The sequence below is a fragment of the Leopardus geoffroyi genome, chromosome D3, assembly GCF_018350155.1.
Source record: "Leopardus geoffroyi isolate Oge1 chromosome D3, O.geoffroyi_Oge1_pat1.0, whole genome shotgun sequence".
Lineage (NCBI taxonomy): Eukaryota > Metazoa > Chordata > Mammalia > Carnivora > Felidae > Leopardus > Leopardus geoffroyi.
Genome location: NC_059339.1, coordinates 1,134,870 through 1,155,380, shown reverse-complemented (window position 1 = coordinate 1,155,380; position 20,511 = coordinate 1,134,870). Strand labels below are relative to the sequence as shown.

Below are 20,511 nucleotides of genomic sequence, written 5' to 3'. Positions count from 1 at the left end.
GGACAGACCCACCTCTCCTGGGCAATCGAGTGCCGTCTGCATTCCGAGGAAACCACCGTGCCCACCTTGGAAGATCTGACCGGCCATTCAGCTCCAGCATCACGGGGGAAAAACCAGGGCCCCGAGCTTCCCCAAGGCTGTCCCTCCCGGCAGAGGACAGGCCACTTTCCACGTACTCAGGCGACGCCTCATCACCTTTTCTCACAAACCTCCCACCCAGTCCATGCGCGGTCCCGGCTCCGCCTTCCAGACACACCCGGATGTGCCCCTCCGCCCTGCCTGGAATGTTCCAGCAGCCCTGAGTGGTCCCCTGCACCGCACTGGCCCCAGCCTGTGTACCCCACGTGGCAGCCACGGGGGCCTGTGGAACGCCCACCAGACCAGGCCCCTGCCCTGACCCCCAAATCCTCACAGTGGCCCTGCCCTCACTGTCCCCTTCCCTCCCCGGGCCGCTCCGTCCAGCCTCACCCCAGACCACCAGGCCTGCTCCCGCCTCGCACCTCCTGCGTGCAAAACTCTGTGTCTGACGTCACCCGTGCGGCAACGCCACTCTGAGCGCCCCCCTCCCTGGTCCGTTTATATATTTGTAAATTCCCCCTGTGTCTGGCCGGCTGTCTTTCCTCCTACTAGACCACAACGATTCGGCCTGTCTCTCACGTGCTGTGGCCCCTCACCTACAACAGTACCTGGCTCACCCGATGTTTGTCGAGTGAACGTACAAGTGACAGATGCCGACTCAGCCGCACGCAGGGGTCCCTCCTCCCGCCCGGCCAGGCCATGGCTTCCATTTAATGAATTGATCGTTTGATCTGTCGTCCAGGGAGGGGAAGCAGGCGTCGGGGACGCTGGGGGGCCCTGGCGTCATGGTGGTAAGCCTCTGTGGGTGGATTGCGGCCGGGAGAGGCCAGCACCCTGTGGTCAGGGGGTGCAGCGGGAGGGGCCAGCCGACAAGGGGAGGGTAACACGGCGGCTTTTGGGAGCAGCACAAGGGGGAGTGGGGAGAGGGCAGAGCTCGAGGAGCGAACGGCCCCCCAGAAGGTGCCCTGCTGACAGGCTTTCCTTGGGGCGTCGATGCACTGAGACGTGAAGGGGTGATAAGGAGGCAATATGACTGCTCTCCCTGCCTCAGAGACCGAGCGGCCACAGAACAGGGCGGGGGGGTGGGGCACGGGCAAGGACACTGGCAGGTTCCTGCGACGGCCCACGCAGTGCACGGATTTATCGTGAGGCTTGCTTCTCGGGCACCAGCACCTCTGTGCACATCTGCACGTCCCGGGCTGGTGCGGCGTGGGGACGCTGGGTGCCCTGCAAAGGGGACAGGGTGCTGACCGGGTGCCAGAACCAGGCACCGGGCGCATCCCAGGAGGAGCAGAGCCCCCAGGGGTCTGCACGGGCAGCCAAGGCTGAGAGCTGACACACAGATGTCCATGTGTCCTGGGATCTGCCGCCCCTCATCGCTGCCCGGGAGGCGGCCGGGGTTCCGTCGCCCAGGACGGCCCGGGGAGCTCCAGGCCGCAGCAGCTTGGACCCTGATGCGATCCCAGCTGCCCGGCTCAGGCTGGACTCTGCCCTTCCCGCGGATCCGGCCCCAAAGGCCAGCCTCCAGCTGCCCCTCCCCCACCTGCCACTCGGCCTCTGGGCCTTCCCCTCCCACCTCTCAAACAGGGGCTGTGAGCCGGTGGCCTTTGCTTCTGCTCCAAGTCTTAGCCCTGGGCCGCTCACCTGACCCGGTCCTGGGCCACCCGTTCCCGTTCCCGCAGGTCCCCCGTGCTCACTCCAGGTGTCTGGCCTCAGAGGAGACGGCACGACAGCAGATGTTTCGTGTCTGCTGCTGCCACGTGATGTGTCTTTCCAGGTGCTGCAGAGAGAATCAGAGCTCCGTTCCTTGTTCCTCGTGGGGCTGTGCCACGTTTTGTGTCTCTGTTCATCCGTGGACGGACAGCGATGTTGGGGGGAGGGGGTCCCTCCTTTTGGCCACGGAGAGCGAGCGGCCGTGGACGTGAACATTCTGCACACATTCTCGCCGAGACCCCAGTTTCCCTCCCCTGGGGGTTCGTGCGCAGGGGGTGTTTCCTCACCCACTCCGTGAGCCCCCCTCCCCGTCCCCTCCCCACCTGCGGCCCCGGTGGCTGTGCCTGGGGTGGGGGGGGTGGGGTCCCCGGTGTGGCCTCCAGGCTGGAGCAGAGGAGTCGCACCCCCCACCCCCGTCCTGGACGCATCGGCACCAGTGGCTCAAAAGCGCAAATGCTGGGGCGCCTGGGTGGCGCAGTCGGTTAAGCGTCCCACTTCAGCCAGGTCACGATCTCGCGGTCCGTGAGTTCGAGCCCCGCATCAGGCTCTGGGCTGATGGCTCGGAGCCTGGAGCCTGTTTCCGATTCTGTGTCTCCCTCTCTCTCTGCCCCTCCCCCGTTCATGCTCTGTCTCTCTCTGTCCCAAAAATAAATAAACGTTGAAAAAAAAAAATTAAAAAAAAAAAGCGCAAATGCGCCTAGAGTGGCTTTTGCAGTCCCCGTGCTCCCCCTCGTCCTACACAGGCCCCTGCCGAGCTCCTGAGGCAGTGGGTCTGAGACCCCGGGCCTGCAGGCCTGCCTTGGTCCAGGGAGGAGCAGGGAGGAGGAGATGGGCCCCGTCCCGGGTCAGTCCAGGGCTGTCCGGGTGTGGACTCAGCAGCGAGGCTGGGCCGGGGCTGGACGGGGGCTCGGCCGCCACCCCCGTGAAAGCCACGTCTCCCGCAGGTTGATCTGGACCACGTGCCAAAGTGATCACTTGTCAGCGGGGGACCCAGAGAGGAGATGAAAAGGGGCTTTCGGCGGGGGGAGGTTGGAGAACGCGCTTAGGGGTGTGGCAAGCAGGGCATCCGCTAAGCAGTTCTCCGGCCCAGACGCCGGTGTTGTCTCGCGCAGCCCTACCTACACTCGGTCCGCAGGGTGAAACCGGGCGCAGGGGCGACCCAGGACCGTCCTCCCCAGGTGCCACGGTCAGAACAACCCGAGCACCCCCGAGCACACGGACCCACGGACACGGCGAGCAGCCCGGCAAGGAGGACCTCCAGCCCAGCACAGGGGCCGGTCACCTCCAACACACCCCAAACGGGAGCTGCCACACGCACATCAAGGGGCCATTGTGAGCGGCCTGTGGGCTTCCGCTCTGGGCAGGACAGAAGGACAAGGAGAGGGGAGGACAGACATGAGAGAAGGACAGGACTTCCATCCTTGCCCTCCCCTCCCCGAGTTGGAGACGTCTGGCAGCCCAGGGCCCCTTCAGCATTCTCCTCCTACCCGCCTGGTGCCGAGCAAAGGTCCCGAGGCCTCAAGAAGTGTTGGCCGCGTGCGTCCGGCAGACACACCTCCACGCGTCCATTCACCGCGCGGCTGTTTGCCTAGCACCCACTCCATTCCAGGCGTGTTCCAGGCCATCTCCTCCATCGTGGCCTGGCGGGCCGGGACACAGCCGACGCGTCACCGAAGAGGAGACGGGAGGTGCCCGGCTGACGAGCCGCCATGGGAGGCGGCAGACACGGGGCTCGTCCACACCACGTGCCATGAGGAGAGCGGGCGGAAGGCCACATGTGCTCTCGTTACAAGACGGTCAAAGCAGGGAAAACCATGACTCACAGAGCTATAAAAATGAAGAGGTGTTAAAGAGTTTGCTCAAGGAGGAAACCAGGCAGATGTTAGAAAGTTGAGAAGAAAATTAAAAGGCACTCTTGGGGGCGCCCGGGGGGCTCAGTCGTTTGAGCGTCTGACTCTGGATTTGGGCTGAGGTATCGATCCCAGGGTTGTGGGTTCGAGCCCCGAGTCGGGCTCTTTGCTGGGGTCGCGGAGGCTGCTTGGGATTCTCTCTCCCTCTCTCTCTGCCCCTCCCCTGCTGGCGTTCCCTTTCTCTCTCCCTCTCTCAAAATAAATAAACTTAGAAGAAACACTGAAATGGATAAGTACATGGAGGAAAATCTGGGTTTTTCCGTGGGGGTGGAGGGGGGAGATCAGCGGGACACGGTGGATAAGAAAGGATTTGCGTGACTGTCCATCACGTACAATTTACAGGCTTGTAGGTGGCGCGGGAGCCCCGCACGGAGCACTTCCGTCGGGGCCTCCGGCCGTGCGCCCTGAAGCTCGGATGCCGGTTTTACAAAGTTCAAAAACAAGCAATACAGCTACATACACACGCACGCGTAGACACATACATACAGGTGCACATTACACATACGCGAGCGTTGCTTTGCGGCAGCCAGCGAGTGACGCGACTTCGTGGGTGCATCGGACAGACGTGATGCTCTCTGGAAGGCGCCAGGCACAGTGGGCTCCGTACGACCCACTTTTCCAAAGCCCAAGACCAGGTAACCCTCACCTACAGAGAAAGAGGCCACGATAGTTCTCCGGCAGGGAGTGATGAGGGCACCCAAGAGCTTCTGGGGTCCGGGAAAACCCTGCGTCTTGCAGAGAGCACTGGTTACACTGAACACGTCTGTGAAATTATCCTTAGGATCAGTGCACTGGGGCGCCTAGGGGGCTCCGTTGGTTGAAGCATCCGACTTCAGCCCAGGTCGTAATCTCATGGTTTGTGAGTTCAAGCCCCGCGTCGGGCTCTGTGCTGACAGCTCGGAGCCTGGAGCCCGCTTCGGATTCTGTGTCTCCCCCTCTCTTTGCCCCTCCTGCACTCACACTGTGTGTGTGTCTCTCTCTCAAAAGTAAATAAACATTAAAAAAATAAAAAAGTAAAAAGATTAGCGCACTAACTGCGGATCAGTGACACCTGAATTAAGAGTTAAAGCAAAGGAACGATAAACACAAAATTGAGGCACTGACCACCTCCGAGGGGCTGAGAGAACTGGCGGGGTCAGCGGCGGCTTTGAGGTCGTCCATGATCTCACAATGCCTTTTCTATGTGCTACCGACATTATTTTATACGTATCGAATCCTAATGAGAAGGTGTTTAAAGCAAACATATAGGAATGCACAAGAAGTACTCTTTATTATTATTTTTTTTATAAGATTCTTTTTCTTTTTTTTCAACGTTTATTTATTTTTGGGACAGAGAGAGACAGAGCATGAACGGGGGAGGGGCAGAGAGAGAGGGAGACACAGCATCGGAAACAGGCTCCGGGCTCCGAGCTGTCAGCACAGAGCCCGACGCGGGGCTCGAACTCACAGACCATGAGATCATGACCTGAGCCGCCCAGGCGCCCTCCTCCAAACGTTTTACAACCAAAGACCTGGTCCAGGGCCACGTGTTTATGTGTGTAAATCTTTTTTTTTTTTAATTTTTAATTTACATCCGAGTTAGTTAACATACAGTGTAATAATGGTTTCAGGAATAGAATTTAGTGACTGATCACTTACAGAGAACACCCAGCGCTCATCCCAACAAGTGTCCTCCTTAGTGCCCCTCGCCCATTTGGTCCACCCCCCAACCCAATAAATCTTTTAATCTGCGACAGCCCCCTTTTTCCCACACCTTTAACTCGGTGACAGGCTGGGACCCACCACCCTGCGACAGGTCCTGCAGGTAAAGGAGGCCGGGGTCACACAGCGTAGACCGACCGGCTCTGGTGGGAGGAGGGACGTCTGGGCTGAGGCCCGAGAGGCGCCCAGGAGGCCCCTGGGGAGATGCCCGCTGGAGCGCCTGCGCTCGGGGGAGGAGCCGGCCCGAGTGGACGGGCCCGGGGGCGGGGCCAGTGCTTCGGGGGCGTGTCCAGCGGTGGGCGAGCCCGGCGTGGGCGGGGCCGGAGAGGGGACCTGCTGCCGGGGAGTCCCGAAGGGCCGCACGGGCCAGCTCACCACGGAGCAGAGTGGACACGTCAGGCACACACGTCGGGGCTGCACGGCCGCCTGACTCCCTGAATCACCTGCCGGGTATGCGCGTGTGCTGGGCGCTGATCTCAGCGTGTCGAACAGTCAGCTCCTTGATCCTCAGTCAGGACAGGCCAGGTCACACGTAGTAACAAACAACTCCCCGGAGCGCAGCGACTCAAAACCTTACGGCTTTATTGCTTGCTCCTGCTATGAGGTCGTTGCAGGGGTGGCGGGGGGCTCCCCGGGGCCGTCTCAGATGCCACGGGAAGCAGCTCGGGAGGAGCCGTCCAGAGCTCCAACACGGGGGCTAAAGCATTGCTTCTACTGACAGCTGGTCAGCCCGACCCGATTCGGGGCTCTGACCCCAAAAAGGCAGGAGGCGCGTGCCCACGGGGTGCCCGGCACCCAGGAAGCTGGAAGCATTCCAGTAGATTATGGCCCCATTTTACAGAGAAGAAACCAATGAAAAAGGATGAAAGTAAGTCGCCCAAGGCCCCACACCTGGTTACGGGAAGGGAGGGAGGGTTGGTGCCGGCCGAGGAGGAGGATGGGTGTGGTAGGCGTGTGGGTTCAGAGCTCAGCTCCCATCCTGGACACCCGCAGGAGAGCCTCTCCCCGCCCTGTCTGAAGGCTGGACTCCCGCCTCCGGACGCTTCTCCCAACCCTGGAGGCTCTGGCGATGCAGGGCTTGGACCAGGGCCCCGAGGCCTCTGCCTGAGCCCCGGCTCTGCCCAGAGCCCCCATTGCCTCCCCCGAGGCAGGTGTCCTGTGGCATCTCTGTCCACACCTGGGAATGGCGGATGGGTCTCCGGTTCCTGGAGCCGGGTCCCTCCTGGGTTTGGCCAAGCAGAGGCCTGGGCCACAGGGGCCCCTAGTCCCCACCTCCGCTGCCCTCCCAGCACTGAATTCTGCAAGCAGGCCTCCTGTCTGGGCCCCAGCCCCAGCCCTGCCTCGCAGGCCTTGCGAGGCCCCTAAGGTCCAGTGATGCCTCTGGAGTAGGGCTCTGTTCCCCACCGGGATGCTGACTGGTGTAGGGTGACGGTAATGCTTACTTTATCAGGTCTGGGACATCAGACAGGGACAGCGCACGTGACCATTCACACGACAAATATCCTCCAACGGCTTCCTGGGGGCCAGGTACCGATGTAGCTTCTGGAAAATCCTCATGTCTTGGAGGGCTCGTTCCAGTGAGGGAGACACACAATAAACACCATGATAAGTAAAGCAAAAGGTCTGTTAGATGGCGAAAGGGGCCCTGGGAGAAAGGGGGCCCCACAGTCCTAAGTGGGGAGACCAGGACCTAGGGGAGAGCTGGGGGAGGACAGGTCCCTCCTGGCAGAGTGAAAGTTAGTGCAAAGGCCCTGGGGCAGGAGAACGGGCAAGAGCGCCACGGCCAGAGGAGGGACGCACGCGGTGTCCAGTGCCAAAGAGCTGGGTCCTGCTCGGAGTGACGTGGGCTTGTTGGGGGTTTTAAAGAACCGTATGCCTGTCTCCCACCTGGGTGAGGTCTCATGCTGGGCTGAATAATGTCCTCCAAGATTCATGTCAACCTGCAAACTCAGAACGTGGCCTTATTTAGAAAGAAGGTTTTGCAGATGTGCTGGTTAAGATGAGGTCATGTTCAATTGAGATGTTTCTAAATCCAGTGATGGGTGTTCTTACGACAAGAGGAGAAACACAGACGCAGAGAAGCCACGTGGAGACAGAGGCAGCGATGGGAGGGATGCAGTCACAAGAAAGGGACACCCGTGGCCCCCAGAAGTTCAGGAGGGCGCACAGCCCTGCCACACCTCGGTTTAGGGACCTGGCCTCCCGAGCTGTGAGAGGAGTCATTGTACTTCAGCCTCCAGTTCGTGGTGACTTGTTAGGGACACTCATGCAGGGGGGGGGGAGAAATGGCCAGATCCTGGATCTGTTTTGAATCTAGAGCTGACGGGATTTCCAGATGTGCTCGAAAGGGCGGGTCAAGGACACCGGGACCGGCAGGGAGCAGCCGAGATGCCCCGGACAGAGGCTGCCCAAGCAGAGGCCCCTCAGTGGGCACCAATCACCATCCCTACCTAGGCTGAGTCCCCACCTAACGACAGGGGAGGTGGCGGGAAGTGCAGGGCGCGGGGGCCAGACGATGCCTCCCGGGCTTCTCTTCCACCCCAGACGCGGGCCCCCGGGCCTTGCCCGGGTGGGTCTCTCCCGTCCTCGCTTTGCGGCCATTCCCATAACGGCCAAGCGTAGAGAAAACAAATATCCGTCAACTGACGGTTAAAAACACAGGGTCTACCCACAAAGGGGAATATTATTCAGCAGGAAACAGGGATGAGGCCCGACCCAGCTCCGGTGCAGACAAAGCGCCACAGCTCACGCGGCACGAAAGACACCAGACGCAAAAGGCTGCGTAGCGTGTGATCCCTCCCACAGAGGCTCAGAGCAGGGCCACGGACACAGGGGGGGGGTTGGGGGTTGTCAGGTGCGCGGCTGTTCATGGGGATGGGGTTTCTTCTATTGGGGATGGAAATGTTCTGGAGTTCGTGGTGGTGGTGATCGCACAGCTCTGAACATACTAAACGCCGCAGAAATGTTCGCTTTAAGATTGTGAATTCTTGGGGCGCCTGGGTGGCGCAGTCGGTTAAGCGTCCGACTTCAGCCAGGTCACGATCTCGCGGTCCGTAAGTTCGAGCCCCGCGTCGGGCTCTGGGCTGATGGCTCAGAGCCTGGAGCCTGTTTCCGATTCTGTGTCTCCCTCTCTCTCTGCGCCTCCCCCGTTCATGCTCTGTCTCTCTCTGTCCCAAAAATGAATAAACGTTGAAAAGAAAAAGTTAAAAAAAAAAAAAAGATTGTGAATTCTATGGTATACGTATTATAATGTACATTTTTTCAGTTTACTTTTATTTATGTTGAGAGTGGGGGAGGGGCAGAGAGGGAGGGAGACAGGATCCCAAGTAGGCTCCTCGCTGACAGCAGAAAGCCTGATGCTAGACTCGAACTCTCCACCCGTGAGGCCACGACCTGAGCCGAAATCACGAGTCAGACGCTTAACCGACTGAGCCCCCCGGCTGCCCCTGTAGTTAAAAGAAAATGGATGGGGCACCTGGGGGGGCTCAGTCGGTTAAGCGTCTGACTCTTGATTTCGGCTCAGCTCATGATCTCACGGTCGTGACATTGAGACCTGCATCCGGTTCCTGGCTGACAGCTGCTTGGGATTCTGTCTCTCCTCTCTCTGCTCCTTCCCTGCTGTCTCTCTCTCTCCGCCCCCCTCCCTTCTCTCTCTCAATAAATAAATAAACCTTTAAAAAAGAGTCTGGCAGGGCGCCGGGGGGGCTCAGTCGGTTGAGCGTCCGACTTCGGCTCAGGTCATGATCTCGCGGTTCGTGGGTTCGAGCCCCGCATCGTCGGGCTCCGTGCTGACAGCTCGGAGCCTGGCGCCTGCTTCCGATTCTGTGTCTCCCTCTCTCTCTGACCTCCCGCACTAGCACTCTGTCCCTGTCTCTCTCTCAATAAATAAATAAGCTTTAAAAAAAGAATCTGGGGCCTCTGACATCAGTGCTGGGTCACACCAGCCCCGTGGCACACGGACGCCGGACTCACATCCAGGCTCACACGTGCTAGTGGGAGACCCTGGGCCAGTTGGACCTCGGCTTTCTCACCTGTGAAATGGGGAGGGTGGCAGGACCACCGCTCAGAGCGGAGCCTGCCCCTCAGAGCACCTCCCCCAGGCCAGACCCTCGCTCAGGACACGTCTGGGTTTTTTGGGGGTCACTGAACCCGGGAGCAGCTCGGTGGCATTTAGCACGTCCAGCGTTGTGCACCCGCCACGTCTATCTGGTTCCGGAACATTCTCCCCACCCCGAAATAAAGCCCTGGGCCCGTGAGCAGTCACTGGTCACTGGCCTCCTGCTCCGGGCCCCGGCAGCCACCAACCTGCCTGTCTCTGCCCTTACCCATCCCACACAGGCCACGGAATGGACTCTGCAGCATGTGACCTTTGACCTTCTGGCGTTTGAGCCTGCCAGCGTCCGACAAACAGACCCGTCTCCACACGGTTATGTAAGCTGTCCTTCTCAAAAAAGGCTAACCGGACCTCAGATGTACTGCCTGGAGGGAGCTTGGTTTGTGGTACTCCTCAGCCTGGAGTTACTCTGAGGCTAAACAACTCACAGGAGCCCCCACCTGCCTCGGTGCCCGCCAGCACAGAGCGGGGTGCGAAGGCAGCGAGGGTGTGGAGGGCCCTGGGGTGCTCCTGGAGTCTGGCGGGGCGGGGGGCAGGAAGCAGGTGGGGAGGGGAGGCGGGAGGGGGCATCAGCGTGGGCCCGGAGAAACACCTGGACGGCAGGTGAGGCAGCGAGGCCAGGTTGGGAGAATTCTGGGGCTGGGGCCCAGGGCTGGGTGGGGGGGACTCTGACGCAGCCCCAGCCCCTGGCCTGTCCCTGTCCAAGCCCTGTGGTGACTCAGGCCGGCCGGGTTTCTGCATACCTGTAAGATGTCCTGCCAGGCGCGTGACCGTCTGTCCTCCCTCAGCAGGGCGGCTCAAGTCCGAGTCAGGCTGAGTCACCCCTCCAGGCCCTCCGCTAAGGCCTTCCGCGGGACCAGTCCGGGCTTCATTGGGGAGCTGCTGAAGGGTAGGTACTGGAACCCTCCGAGTGGGAGGAGATGCCGGGGGAAGCGTGCGGTCCCCACGCCCGCCGGTGGCTCAGTCCTTTTCCCTCCAGGCCCCGGAGGACGCTGGCACCAGACCTGCCTGAGGGCCTCGCCCACCTGCCCCCAGCCCGGGAGACCCTCCCTGTCCCCCCCCAGCCCCTGCCAGCCACCAGCCTGCTTTCTGTCTCTGGACTTGCCCAGTCCCGACATTTCACGCAAAAGGAATCCTACAAGGCGCGGCCTTTGGGATCTGGCTTCTCACTTCCCAGGATGCTTTCCAGGTTCATCCACACGGCGTCACGTGTCAGTGCCTCCCTTTAAAATGAACTTCATACGGGGCGCCTGGGTGGCGCAGTCGGTTAAGCGTCCGACTTCAGCCAGGTCACGATCTCGCGTTCCGTGAGTTCGAGCCCCGCGTCGGGCTCTGGGCTGATGGCTCGGAGCCTGGAGCCTGTTTCCGATTCTGTGTCTCCCTCTCTCTCTGCCCCTCCCCCGTTCATGCTCTGTCTCTCTCTGTCCCAAAAATAAATAAAAAACGTTGAAAAAAAAAATTTAAAATGAACTTCATGGGGTGTCACTCATATCCATGATTTAAAAAAATTAATGTTTATTTTTGAGAGGAGAGAGAGTGAGCAGGGGAGGGGCCAAGAGAGAGGGAGAGAGAGAATCCTAACCAGGCTCCACACTGTCAGCCCAGAGCCCCACGTGGGCTCCCACCGGCTGTGAGATCATGACCTGAGCCACAGTGGGACGCTTAGCCGACTGAGTTACCCAGGGGCCCCTCCTTCACGGTGAAATGCTAACATCGCAGTGCGTTTTAAGCCATGTGTCCAGCACGACCTCAGTCACCACAGGACACGTCCGTCCCCCCGAGACCCAGGGATCCCTCTGCCCCAGAGCAGGGATCCGGTCTCGTGGTCGCGGTGACCGAGCCCCGCCAGTGGACGCTGACGTCTGTCGGGGTCTCTGTGTCCAGCTGCCTATACTGTGCATGGAGAGTTTTAAGGCTCGTCCACACGGGTGCTGGACTCGGTCTAGACCCTCGGGTTGTTGAGAATTTTCCCCCAATTTGTTTTTCCTTCTCTTGCTGATGGACGTTCGTTTCCAGCTCTGGGCTGTTAGCTGCAGTGAAACCTTTCCCATGCAGGACTTGGGGATAGGATTTCTGGGTTGTTGGGGAAGTTCATGTTTTGAGTTATAAAGCTGCCAGAATTCTCTGCCTGGAGGGACACAGGTGTAGCCCTTCCCTCTGGGCCCGGGGCTGGAGGGGGCTGGCTGGCCAGGCCAGGGCGGGAGAGCCGGGAGCCTCCTTGGAAACCCTCAGGCTGTCACCTTCCCACCTGTAGGGGTCCAAGAGGTGTAGTCCCTCCCCACCCCCTCCCAGCGTTTCAGAACCAACACCACCTCCAGAGCAAAGGCAGGGGTGGGGTTGGGGGACATCCTTCCTTTGCTTAAGCAAAGCCTGAAGGCCTGAGATCTAACCTGTGCCCTGAGAAGCTTTGCCTACGTTCCCCCGGAGGAAGTCAAAGCCCTTTCCAGAATGAGCTCTGACTTCAGGAGCGCTTCCCGAGGGCAGGAGTCGGCTTGGGACCCGGGGGCAGGGAGGTGCCCTGTCGTTCTGGAGGACTCTTCTAGAAGAAGCTGGCTCCTCTCCATTGCTCCACTTAATTCTCTTTGGGGCCTCTCCCACTTTCCAAGGAGGTAACTGAAACGCCCAGCGCCTGGAGGGGACCCACCTCATCCCTCTCTGCTACCCAGAGCCAGGTGGTGAGGGGGTGGTCAGGGTGGGGGAGGACGCTGCCCCCAGGCCCCCCTCCCGGCCGGCAAAGTGTCAGCCAGGTCTGAGGAGCAGGGAGCCTTGTGGGCAGGGCGGCAGGGACAGGAGTTGAGTGGAACTCCTGGTAAGGACAGTAGTGTGCCCTCTCACTGTCCTACCGCAGCGTCATTTACTAGGCCCCTCCGAGGACCGCTTAGCAATTCTAGGCGTGGGTCGGCACACAGCTTCCCCAGAGGGCCAGGTGGCAAATACGGCTTTGCCACTGCACAGACCATTGCAGTAGCCCTGCAGGTGCGGCCTGAAGCAGCCGCGCACAGTAAACAGGCTGGGCTGTGTCTCGATAAGGTGAGGACCTCAAACCACCCGAACGGGTCAGAGGACCTGGACAGACGTCTTTCCAGAGAAGACAAACGAACGCCCAGCGCTCGCACGAGAAGATGCTCATCTTTAGGGAAATGCAAATCAACACCGGGGCGAGAAACCACTTCACGCCCACTTGGGTGTCTATTTTTAAGAACTCAAAAAATAACAAGTATTGGTGAGGATGGGGGGCGAGGGGAGCCCCCGTGCACGCGCGGCGGGAGTGCAAACTGGGGCCACCGCTGTGGGAAACAGTATGGAGACTCCTCAAAGGAGTGAAAATAGAAGTACCCTGTGATCCAACCCTGCCGCTTGTGTGGACGTGCCCCACAGAGTCGAAAGCAGGATGTTGAGACATTTGTACATCCCTTGTTCATAGCAGCCTTATTCACAACAGCTAAAATGTGGAAGAAACCCCAGGGTCCATCGACGTATGAATGGACAACGGACAGTCAGAATGTGGTCTATCCCCATAACGCAATACTATTCAGCCTTGGGAAGAGAAAGAAATTCTGGGACACCTGGCTAGTTCAATCCCCACATGAGGCACAGAAATTATTTAAAAGAAAAAAAAAAAAAGGAGGGGCACCTGGGTGGCTCAGTCGCACTTGGGTGGCTCAGTGGGTTAAGCATCTGACATTGGCTCAGGTCATGATCTCACAGTTTGTGGGTTCCAGCCCCGTGTCGGGTCCTGTGCTGACAGCTCGGAGCCCGGAGCCTGATTCGGATTCTGCATCTCCCTCTCTCTCTGATCTTCCCCCGCTCGCACTCTGTCTCTCTCAAAAATACATAAAACCTTTAAAAAAAAAAACCTTTTTTTTTTTTTTTTTTAAATTTTTTTTTTTTTTCAACGTTTATTTATTTTTGGGACAGAGAGAGACAGAGCATGAACGGGGGAGGGGCAGAGAGAGAGGGAGACACAGAATCGGAAACAGGCTCCAGGCTCTGAGCCGTCAGCCCAGAGCCCGACGCGGGGCTCGAACTCACGGACCGCGAGATCGTGACCTGGCTGAAGTCGGACGCTTAACCGACTGCGCCACCCAGGCGCCCCAAGAGAGTTTTTAACTTTTTGAAAATTACATGCGACACCCTGGGAGTGACAGTGACACGAGAATGCGGACTTCCATGTGTTTTAGGGCACACGGACCACCCCACGCCCCAGCGTCCGCGACAGACATCACGGACTGATCGCAGACCCCTCCTCGCTCTCGCTCGCGCCGTAAGGCCCTGGGGACCCACCTCCAGGTCCTTTGAAATGACAGCCACTCGCCCTTCCTCTTGTGGGAGGTGACGGCGGCACTAGAGCCCTGTCTGGGTGGGTGTCATCTCCGCGGAAGGTGGAGTGTTTCTGTACGTTGAGCGAGGGGGTCTTTCTTGGGATCAGTCTTAAACTTCGTTCAACTTCCTTTTAAAGTTTCCTCACTGCTGGGGCTCCTGGTGGCTCGGTCCGTTAATTATGCAGCTCTTGATCTCAGCTCAGGTGCTGATCTCCCAGTTCATCAGTTCGATCCCCACGTCGGGCTCTGCACTGACAGCACGGAGCCTGCTTGGGATTCTCTCTCTCTCTCTCTCTCTCTCTCTCTCTCTCTGCCCCTCCCCCACTCGTGCTCTCTGTCTCACTCTCTCTCTCTCAAATGAAATAAATAAACATTTTTAAAAAATAAAATAAAATATTCACAGACCGGGGCACCTGGGTGGCTCGGTCTGCTAGGCTTCCGACTTCGGCTCAGGTCCTGATCTTATGGTTCACGAGTTCGAGCCCCACGTTGGGCTCTGTGCTGACAGTGCTGAGCCCGCTTGGGATTCTCTCTCTCCCCCTTTCTGCGTCTCCCTCTCTCCCTCTCTCAAAATAAATAAATCAACTGAAAAAAAGAAAATAAAGACATAAAGTTTCCTTACTGTTTGCTGGGTCTCAGGCAGAACACTGGAGGGCAGAGATGGACAGGACCGAGTCCTTGCTTTGGAGACGGATGCGGTGCAGAAGCCAGAGGGGGTGCGGGTTTAAATCCTCGAGCGGCCGCATAGCTGTGTGACATGGGGTGAGTCACTTCACTTCTCTGGCCCTCAGTTTCTCCTCCCTGAGGTGAGTGGGAATAGGGATCAAACCTACCCCCGAGGGTCACTGTGGCTGTGAGAGCCACTTCCCATAGTGTTGCCTACAGGCAGCCCACATAGTTCTCGTTCGGACCCTTTGGTAGGAGAGGGCCGCCCCGGACGGAGGGTCAGGGTGCCTGCTCACTCACCCTCAGCTGGGAAGGTACGCCCAGGAAACCTTGTGAGTTCTGATCTGGAGGTCACAGCAAAAGGTAGTGAGTGCACAGATTTGCAGATAAGGAATCTGAATAACGAGGGTATGAGCACCGACAGTGAGAGAAGGGAGGAACCAGGAGGCGACCAACAGGGCCCGAGGAGCTGGAATTGGGTGCCTTGGGGGGCCTCCCCTTGGGGGCTCAGTAACCTGTTCCAAATGCAAAGCCTCCCCCCACCCCAGCCCGCCCCTAACTTCTCTGTCCTTCCTGGAAAATCTCCTTCCCAGGGCGGGCTGGGCTCGTGCCCCGGGGACTAGCCCCCTCCGGCAACCCTGTGCCCCCACCCTCTGTCCTGCCTACTCTTCACACTCTCCTCTGATGCAATTTCATGACCTTTTGTGCAATTATCACCCCTCTTATCTCCCCATCTCCACCCACTCCTGAAGTCCTCTTACTCTGCTCCGGCAGCTCTGGGGGGCCTGGGCGAACGCAGTTGGTCCTGGACAACGGAGGGAATGGAAAGTGACCCCAGGGGTGCCGTGGCTGACCTCATACTGAAAAACAAGGGGCTTGGCCAGGAGACCCCTTGTCCCTCCCAGCTCTGGTGGCCTCTGGCCGCAGTCCAGTGTCAGGAACCTGTGTGTCCTGGGGCCTGGAGAAGGGCCTGGGTGCAGGCCCAGGGTTTCCAGGCGATGCTAAGTGGGATTCCTTCCAGGGAAGCAGGAAGAAGGCAGCGGGGGGGTGGGGGGCTGCCTGTTGGAAGCATCCACAGGCTGGTGCGACCACCCAGGGCCATCGCTGCAGGCTGAGGGCAGTGAGGGGGTTGTGGGTACCCTACGTTTACAAAAGCAGTAGCCGAGCATACGGATATTTCACCCTAGTGGCGCCTGGGTGGCCCAGTGGGTTGAGCGTCCGACTTCGGCTCAGGTCTTGATCTCAGGGTTCGCGAGTTCGAGTCCTGTATCAGGCTCTGTGCTGAAGACGTCTTTGGTGTAAAAAGGTGATTTTATTAAAGCTCGGGGACAGGACCCGTGGGCAGGAAGAGCTGCACTGGGGTTGTGAGGGGTGACTGGTTACATCCTATGAAGCTGAGGGAGGAAAAGTCAAGGGGAAGTTTCTTAAAGGGATTTCGTAGGCTGAAGGAGACCCACAGATCACTGGAGGCCTGGCTGTTGTCAAGCTAAGGCTGTTTTCCTTCTAGCAAAGCATTAGCATTAAGACAGTACTAAGTTCCTGGATGTTAGGCTATTGATAAGATGGCCCTTTTCTCCAGATACTACTAAGATGTTTGTAAACTGATGGAGAAGCTATCAGTTTAACCATTTGTTTTCTGTCCTTTCCTTTGTCCTTGGACAGCCTGGAGTGCCAGAGGATTGTCACACAGGTCCCACCTGAGGGGGGCGGGGCGGGTGTTGCTAGGTCCTGCTTGCTCTCGGCTTGCCTTATGCTCCCTCATCACTTTGACCCTTCCCGAAGCAGCCACTGTTAACAGTTTCCTGTGTGAGAATCTGGCTCTTTGCCCTGCTTGGGCACATCACCTAATTTCTCTGGGCCTCAATGTTCTCATCTGTAAAATGGTGCTATAATAGCAAGTACCTCATGGAATCGTTGTAAGGAATCCATGAACATGAATATATACGGAAAGACTGGCTCATGGTCAGCCAGGGCTTAGCCACTACGCTATGTATTACACATGCATATGTAACCTAGCACTATGTGGTACGTACAGGTACGTACGTATATGTGGTTGTCCACACGTGGAGGTCTGGTATATCCACCCCCTTCCAGCGATTTTCTAAAATGACAACTAATAGCCCAGTTCACTGTTTTGCATGTTAATTATAAACTTTGGAGCACTTTACACCTAAGTACACGTATATTTAGCGCTGTGTCTGAGAATCTGCTGTGTATTATCCCCATGAAATGATTTATCTAACCTTTCCCTCCGATTTCCTGTGTTTTGGTTCCATTTGGCAGACAATTTGTTATGAAACAATATGATTTAAAATGCATCACCTGTAGGGGCGCCTGGGTGGCGCCGTCGGTGAAGCGTCCGACTTCAGCCAGGTCACGATCTCGCGGTCCGTGAGTTCGAGCCCCGCGTCGGGCTCTGGGCTGATGGCTCAGAGCCTGGAGCCTGTTTCCGATTCTGTGTCTCCCTCTCTCTCTGCCCCTCCCCCGTTCATGCTCTGTCTCTCTCTGTCCCAAAAATAAATAAACGTTAAAAAAAAAAAATTAAAATGCATCACCTGTAAAGCAGCCCTTCTCTAAGAATTTGTCTTTTCTTTTTTTTTTTTTTTTACTAATTTTATTTCATTTTTATTATTTTTCAAGCTCTATGCCCAACATGGTGCTTGAACTCATGACCCTGAGAGCAAGAGTCACGTGCTCTACAGACTGAAACGGCCAGGTGACCCTCTAAGAATTTATCCAATGCAGCCCCTAGCCCTGGGGCTACACATGGCACGTCCAGCTATTAATGTGCCTGTGCAGACAGGAGGCAGCCGGCCAGGGACGTAGGGCACGGTCTCCCTTCCCCTTCCAAGTTCCCCCTGCAGCCCCCCAAGGGGCGAGTCCAGTGCTGGCTCCGCCCCGGGCCCGCTCAAGCCCCGCCCCCGCCAGGTCCCGCTCCGCCCCACCGTCCGCTGAGCGCGGCCTCCCCGCCAGGCCCCGCCCCCACCAGGCACCGCCCCGCCCCCAGTCCCGCAGCCCACTGAGCGCGGCCGCCCTGCCAGGCCCCGCCCCGTGTTCCGCCTCTCGGAGCGCACTGCGCCTGCGCCGGCGTCTCAGGCTCAGAGGCCCGGCGGCCGCGGCTCTTTTGTTTCCCCTCCGGAGTCCGAGCCGGACCCCGAATCCGAGCCCGAGTCGGAGCCGGGGAGGGATCCTCATCAGCGGCCCGGGCTGCGAGCGCCCCCCCGAGCGGCCTGCGGGGCTGGAGGCGGGCCCGGCCTGCCCGATGGGGCGCGCCCCCCGCCCGCCGCCCCCGGCCCGCGCCGCCGCCTGAGCCGCCCGCCCGCGCCATGGAGCCCGGCCGCGGCGGCCTGGAGGCCGTGGGCAAGTTCGAGTTCTCGCGCAAGGACCTGATAGGGCACGGCGCCTTCGCCGTGGTCTTCAAGGGGCGCCACCGGGAGGTGAGGGGCGCCGGCGGGCCCGGTCCGAGGCCCGGCGAGGGGGAGACCCCTCCTCCCCGCCGCACACCTGGGACCCCCGTCCCCGCCCCACACCCCGCGACGCTCTTGTCCCCGCCCCACGCCCCGGGCCCCCCGGGCCCCGCCCCAGACCCGCGGATTCTTCTGCCCACCCCACTCCACGGGCCCTTCATCCCCATCTCCACATCCGGGGCTCCCTCGCCCTTACGTCTCCCGGACACCTCATTCCGATCCCACACCAGGGGCCTCGCCAGCGGCACCGGAATCCCCCCAGGTGCTTACCTGGCCTGGGGGTGGCCTTCTATGGTTCTGGGATTCCTGGCCCCTGAGGAACCTTTACGCTTGGTTTTCAGAAGCACGACCTGGAGGTCGCAGTCAAGTGCATCAACAAGAAGAATCTGGCCAAGTCCCAGACACTGCTGGGGAAGGAAATCAAGATCCTCAAGGTGAGCGGGTGTTGGAAGTGATAGGGGAAGAGGGTGCTGGGTGAGCCTGCCTTGGTCATAAGAAACTTGGGTTTCTGTCCTAGGAATTGAAACATGAAAACATCGTGGCTTTGTATGACTTCCAGGTAAGGCTCCAGGCTGCATTCTCGGTGGGGAGGGGGTACGCTACCCTCCCAGGCTGGCCTGGGCACAGCCTGGTCCTAGACCAGCCAAGAGCTGGAGACCCTGGTCAGTGGTGGAAGGTTCTAGTCCGGTGTCTCATGTTGGGAGAAGGAGCTGAGCACCTGTGTGTATACATCTCTGTCTGGCCTGCCCAGGACTCTGGAGACTTGATTCTCCATTCTCGGCCCAGTTCTGGGCCCGGGCTTCTCAGGGCACGTTGGGAGGGCCCCACCGCCCCCCGGCTGCCTGACTACCACAGGCACCAGGGAGCACCCCCGTTGGAGTTACTCTGACTGTCCGAGGTCTGGCTAGCTACTGCACAGCCCTCAGGGGCTGTCTGGCCCTGTGGCCCTGACCATGGGTCCTGTCCTCGGCGTAGGCAGGCCCGGGGCAGGGCAGTCCTGCCGGCCTGGCCCACCTGTCTGGGCCGGCTGGTTGTTTGTTGACATTGCTCCAGCGGCAGGGCATTGGCCAGTCTCTTCCTGCGTCAGGCTGGGGGAGGGGAGGGGCCGAGGGAGATTCCTTCTTGCTGGCAGTTGGGGCCAGACAGCCCAGGCCCGAGCAGCAGCGGCTGGGAGGCGGTCAGGCCCAGCGGGCTCAGGAGGCCTCAGCCGGGTTTCCTCACCGCCCCCAGGTCCCCAGGGCCCGAGGTGGGGCCCCGCTTCGGCGAGCGTCCAGGACCCTGGACACCCAGTTTGGGGACGGGGAACCTGAGGCCGCAGATCTGCGGGCCAAAGTGCTGACTAATGATTTTGAAACCTGTTTACGGAGGCCACGGGACCAGCCCCTGGCTGAGGGGAAGTTCCCAGCCCGGCTGTCTGTGTTTTGGTGGCCTCCTCCCTCCTCCCCTGCTCTCCCCCTCCCCCTTCAGAGCTGGGCCGTGGCCTTGGGGGCTGTGGCGTGACGTGAGGTGACGGGCAGGGCACGGGTCCGGTGTGACAGCAAGTACCTGGAAGCCGGGCACTGGGCACAGAGACACTGTGTCCTGGGGCCAGGAGAGCGGCCCCCCTGCCTTCTCCGCCTCACACCTTTCCCTGTCCTCCCCCTCCTGGAGCCCCCGCCCTCCTTCCTTCCCCATCCCGGCCGCACCGCACACCTGCTTGTGGGCAACGCTCCTTCCTCTCTTGCTGGCAGTGAGTCAGCTCCCCTGCTTGGAGGAGGCGCTCGCCCGGAGGCCCGTGTGGCCCCCCCACCCCCCGGGGCCTGGCCTCTGCCCTCCCCCCCAGGGTGTGGGCTGGCCCTCTGAGTCCGTGGACTCCACTGAGACACATGGGACCCGAGAAAAAATGGGCTTTTAAAACTAGGTAATAGGTAACTTAGCTAAAAAAACGATTATAAAGCGGACTTGGAAAAAGGTAACTCCTTTCCCTGTTGACCCCCATCTTACCCCGGAGGCACCCCCTCCCCCATACTGGTTGTTTCTGGATCTCTCCAGGGACAGAAACACGTTCTTACAAGCCCCTGTGCCACCACGGCGTCCACGGTCTGTGGGTATCTCAGGGAAGGATCGTTGTCACTCCACAGTGTCCCAATGTGTGTGAGAATTACACCCTTCTCCCAAGAAAATTCCCCCTGAACTCCTGCGAGGTTACTGACCCTAAGCTCACACGCTGAAGCTGGATGACCTACTTCAGTCCTGGCTCTGCCCCTTAAACTAGCTGTGGGTCCTTGGGCAAGTATCTTCACCCCTCTGGGCATCCGTCTCTTGCTGTGTTAGAGACGATGGCGTTGTGCTCGCATCTGTGTGCACACTTGCCGTTCCAGTTGTGTCCGTGGGTGTTCCTTGCGGTCGCATTGGTACGATCGCCCCACATTGCAGGGCTGACTTTGCCCAACCCCAGCTGAGGGCACGGGTGTTTTTCCGGGATTCTGACATGTCAGCAGTGTGGGAGAGACTGGCCTTGCCCTCACTTCCGGCCACGTGTGTATCTGTAGCATGGGTTC

General features: G+C 59.3%; 1 protein-coding gene and 3 long non-coding RNA genes across 5 annotated transcripts in view; 3 read left to right on the top strand and 1 right to left on the bottom strand.

The window, feature by feature from the left end:
* Window positions 1-5,288: 5,288 nt before the first annotated feature.
* LOC123587720 lies at window positions 5,289-7,776 on the top strand. Its single transcript, XR_006707475.1, has 3 exons — window positions 5,289-5,852; window positions 6,124-6,270; window positions 6,853-7,776. It is a non-coding gene; the product is annotated as an uncharacterized LOC123587720 (long non-coding RNA).
* Window positions 7,777-9,571: 1,795 nt separating this feature from the next.
* LOC123587799 lies at window positions 9,572-14,575 on the top strand. The gene is made up of 3 exons (XR_006707529.1): window positions 9,572-9,833; window positions 10,308-10,405; window positions 14,482-14,575. It is a non-coding gene; the product is annotated as an uncharacterized LOC123587799 (long non-coding RNA).
* On the bottom strand, window positions 10,402-18,351 carry LOC123587797. 2 transcript variants are annotated; one of them, XR_006707527.1, is made up of 3 exons: window positions 18,242-18,351; window positions 14,461-14,586; window positions 10,402-10,739 (listed from the first exon to the last, which is right to left on the bottom strand). It is a non-coding gene; the product is annotated as an uncharacterized LOC123587797 (long non-coding RNA). The 2 variants fall into 2 exon arrangements; XR_006707526.1 differs by lacking the exon at window positions 18,242-18,351 and adding an exon at window positions 14,672-15,533.
* ULK1 (unc-51 like autophagy activating kinase 1) overlaps window positions 17,596-20,511 on the top strand; it is a 21,942-nt gene continuing 19,026 nt past the window's right edge. Inside the window, exons 1-3 of the mRNA XM_045457798.1 lie at window positions 17,596-17,941; window positions 18,313-18,405; window positions 18,489-18,530. Coding sequence (XP_045313754.1) covers window positions 17,831-17,941; window positions 18,313-18,405; window positions 18,489-18,530 — 246 coding nt within the window. The 5' untranslated portion in view covers window positions 17,596-17,830. The remainder of the gene's footprint in view (window positions 17,942-18,312; window positions 18,406-18,488; window positions 18,531-20,511) is intronic.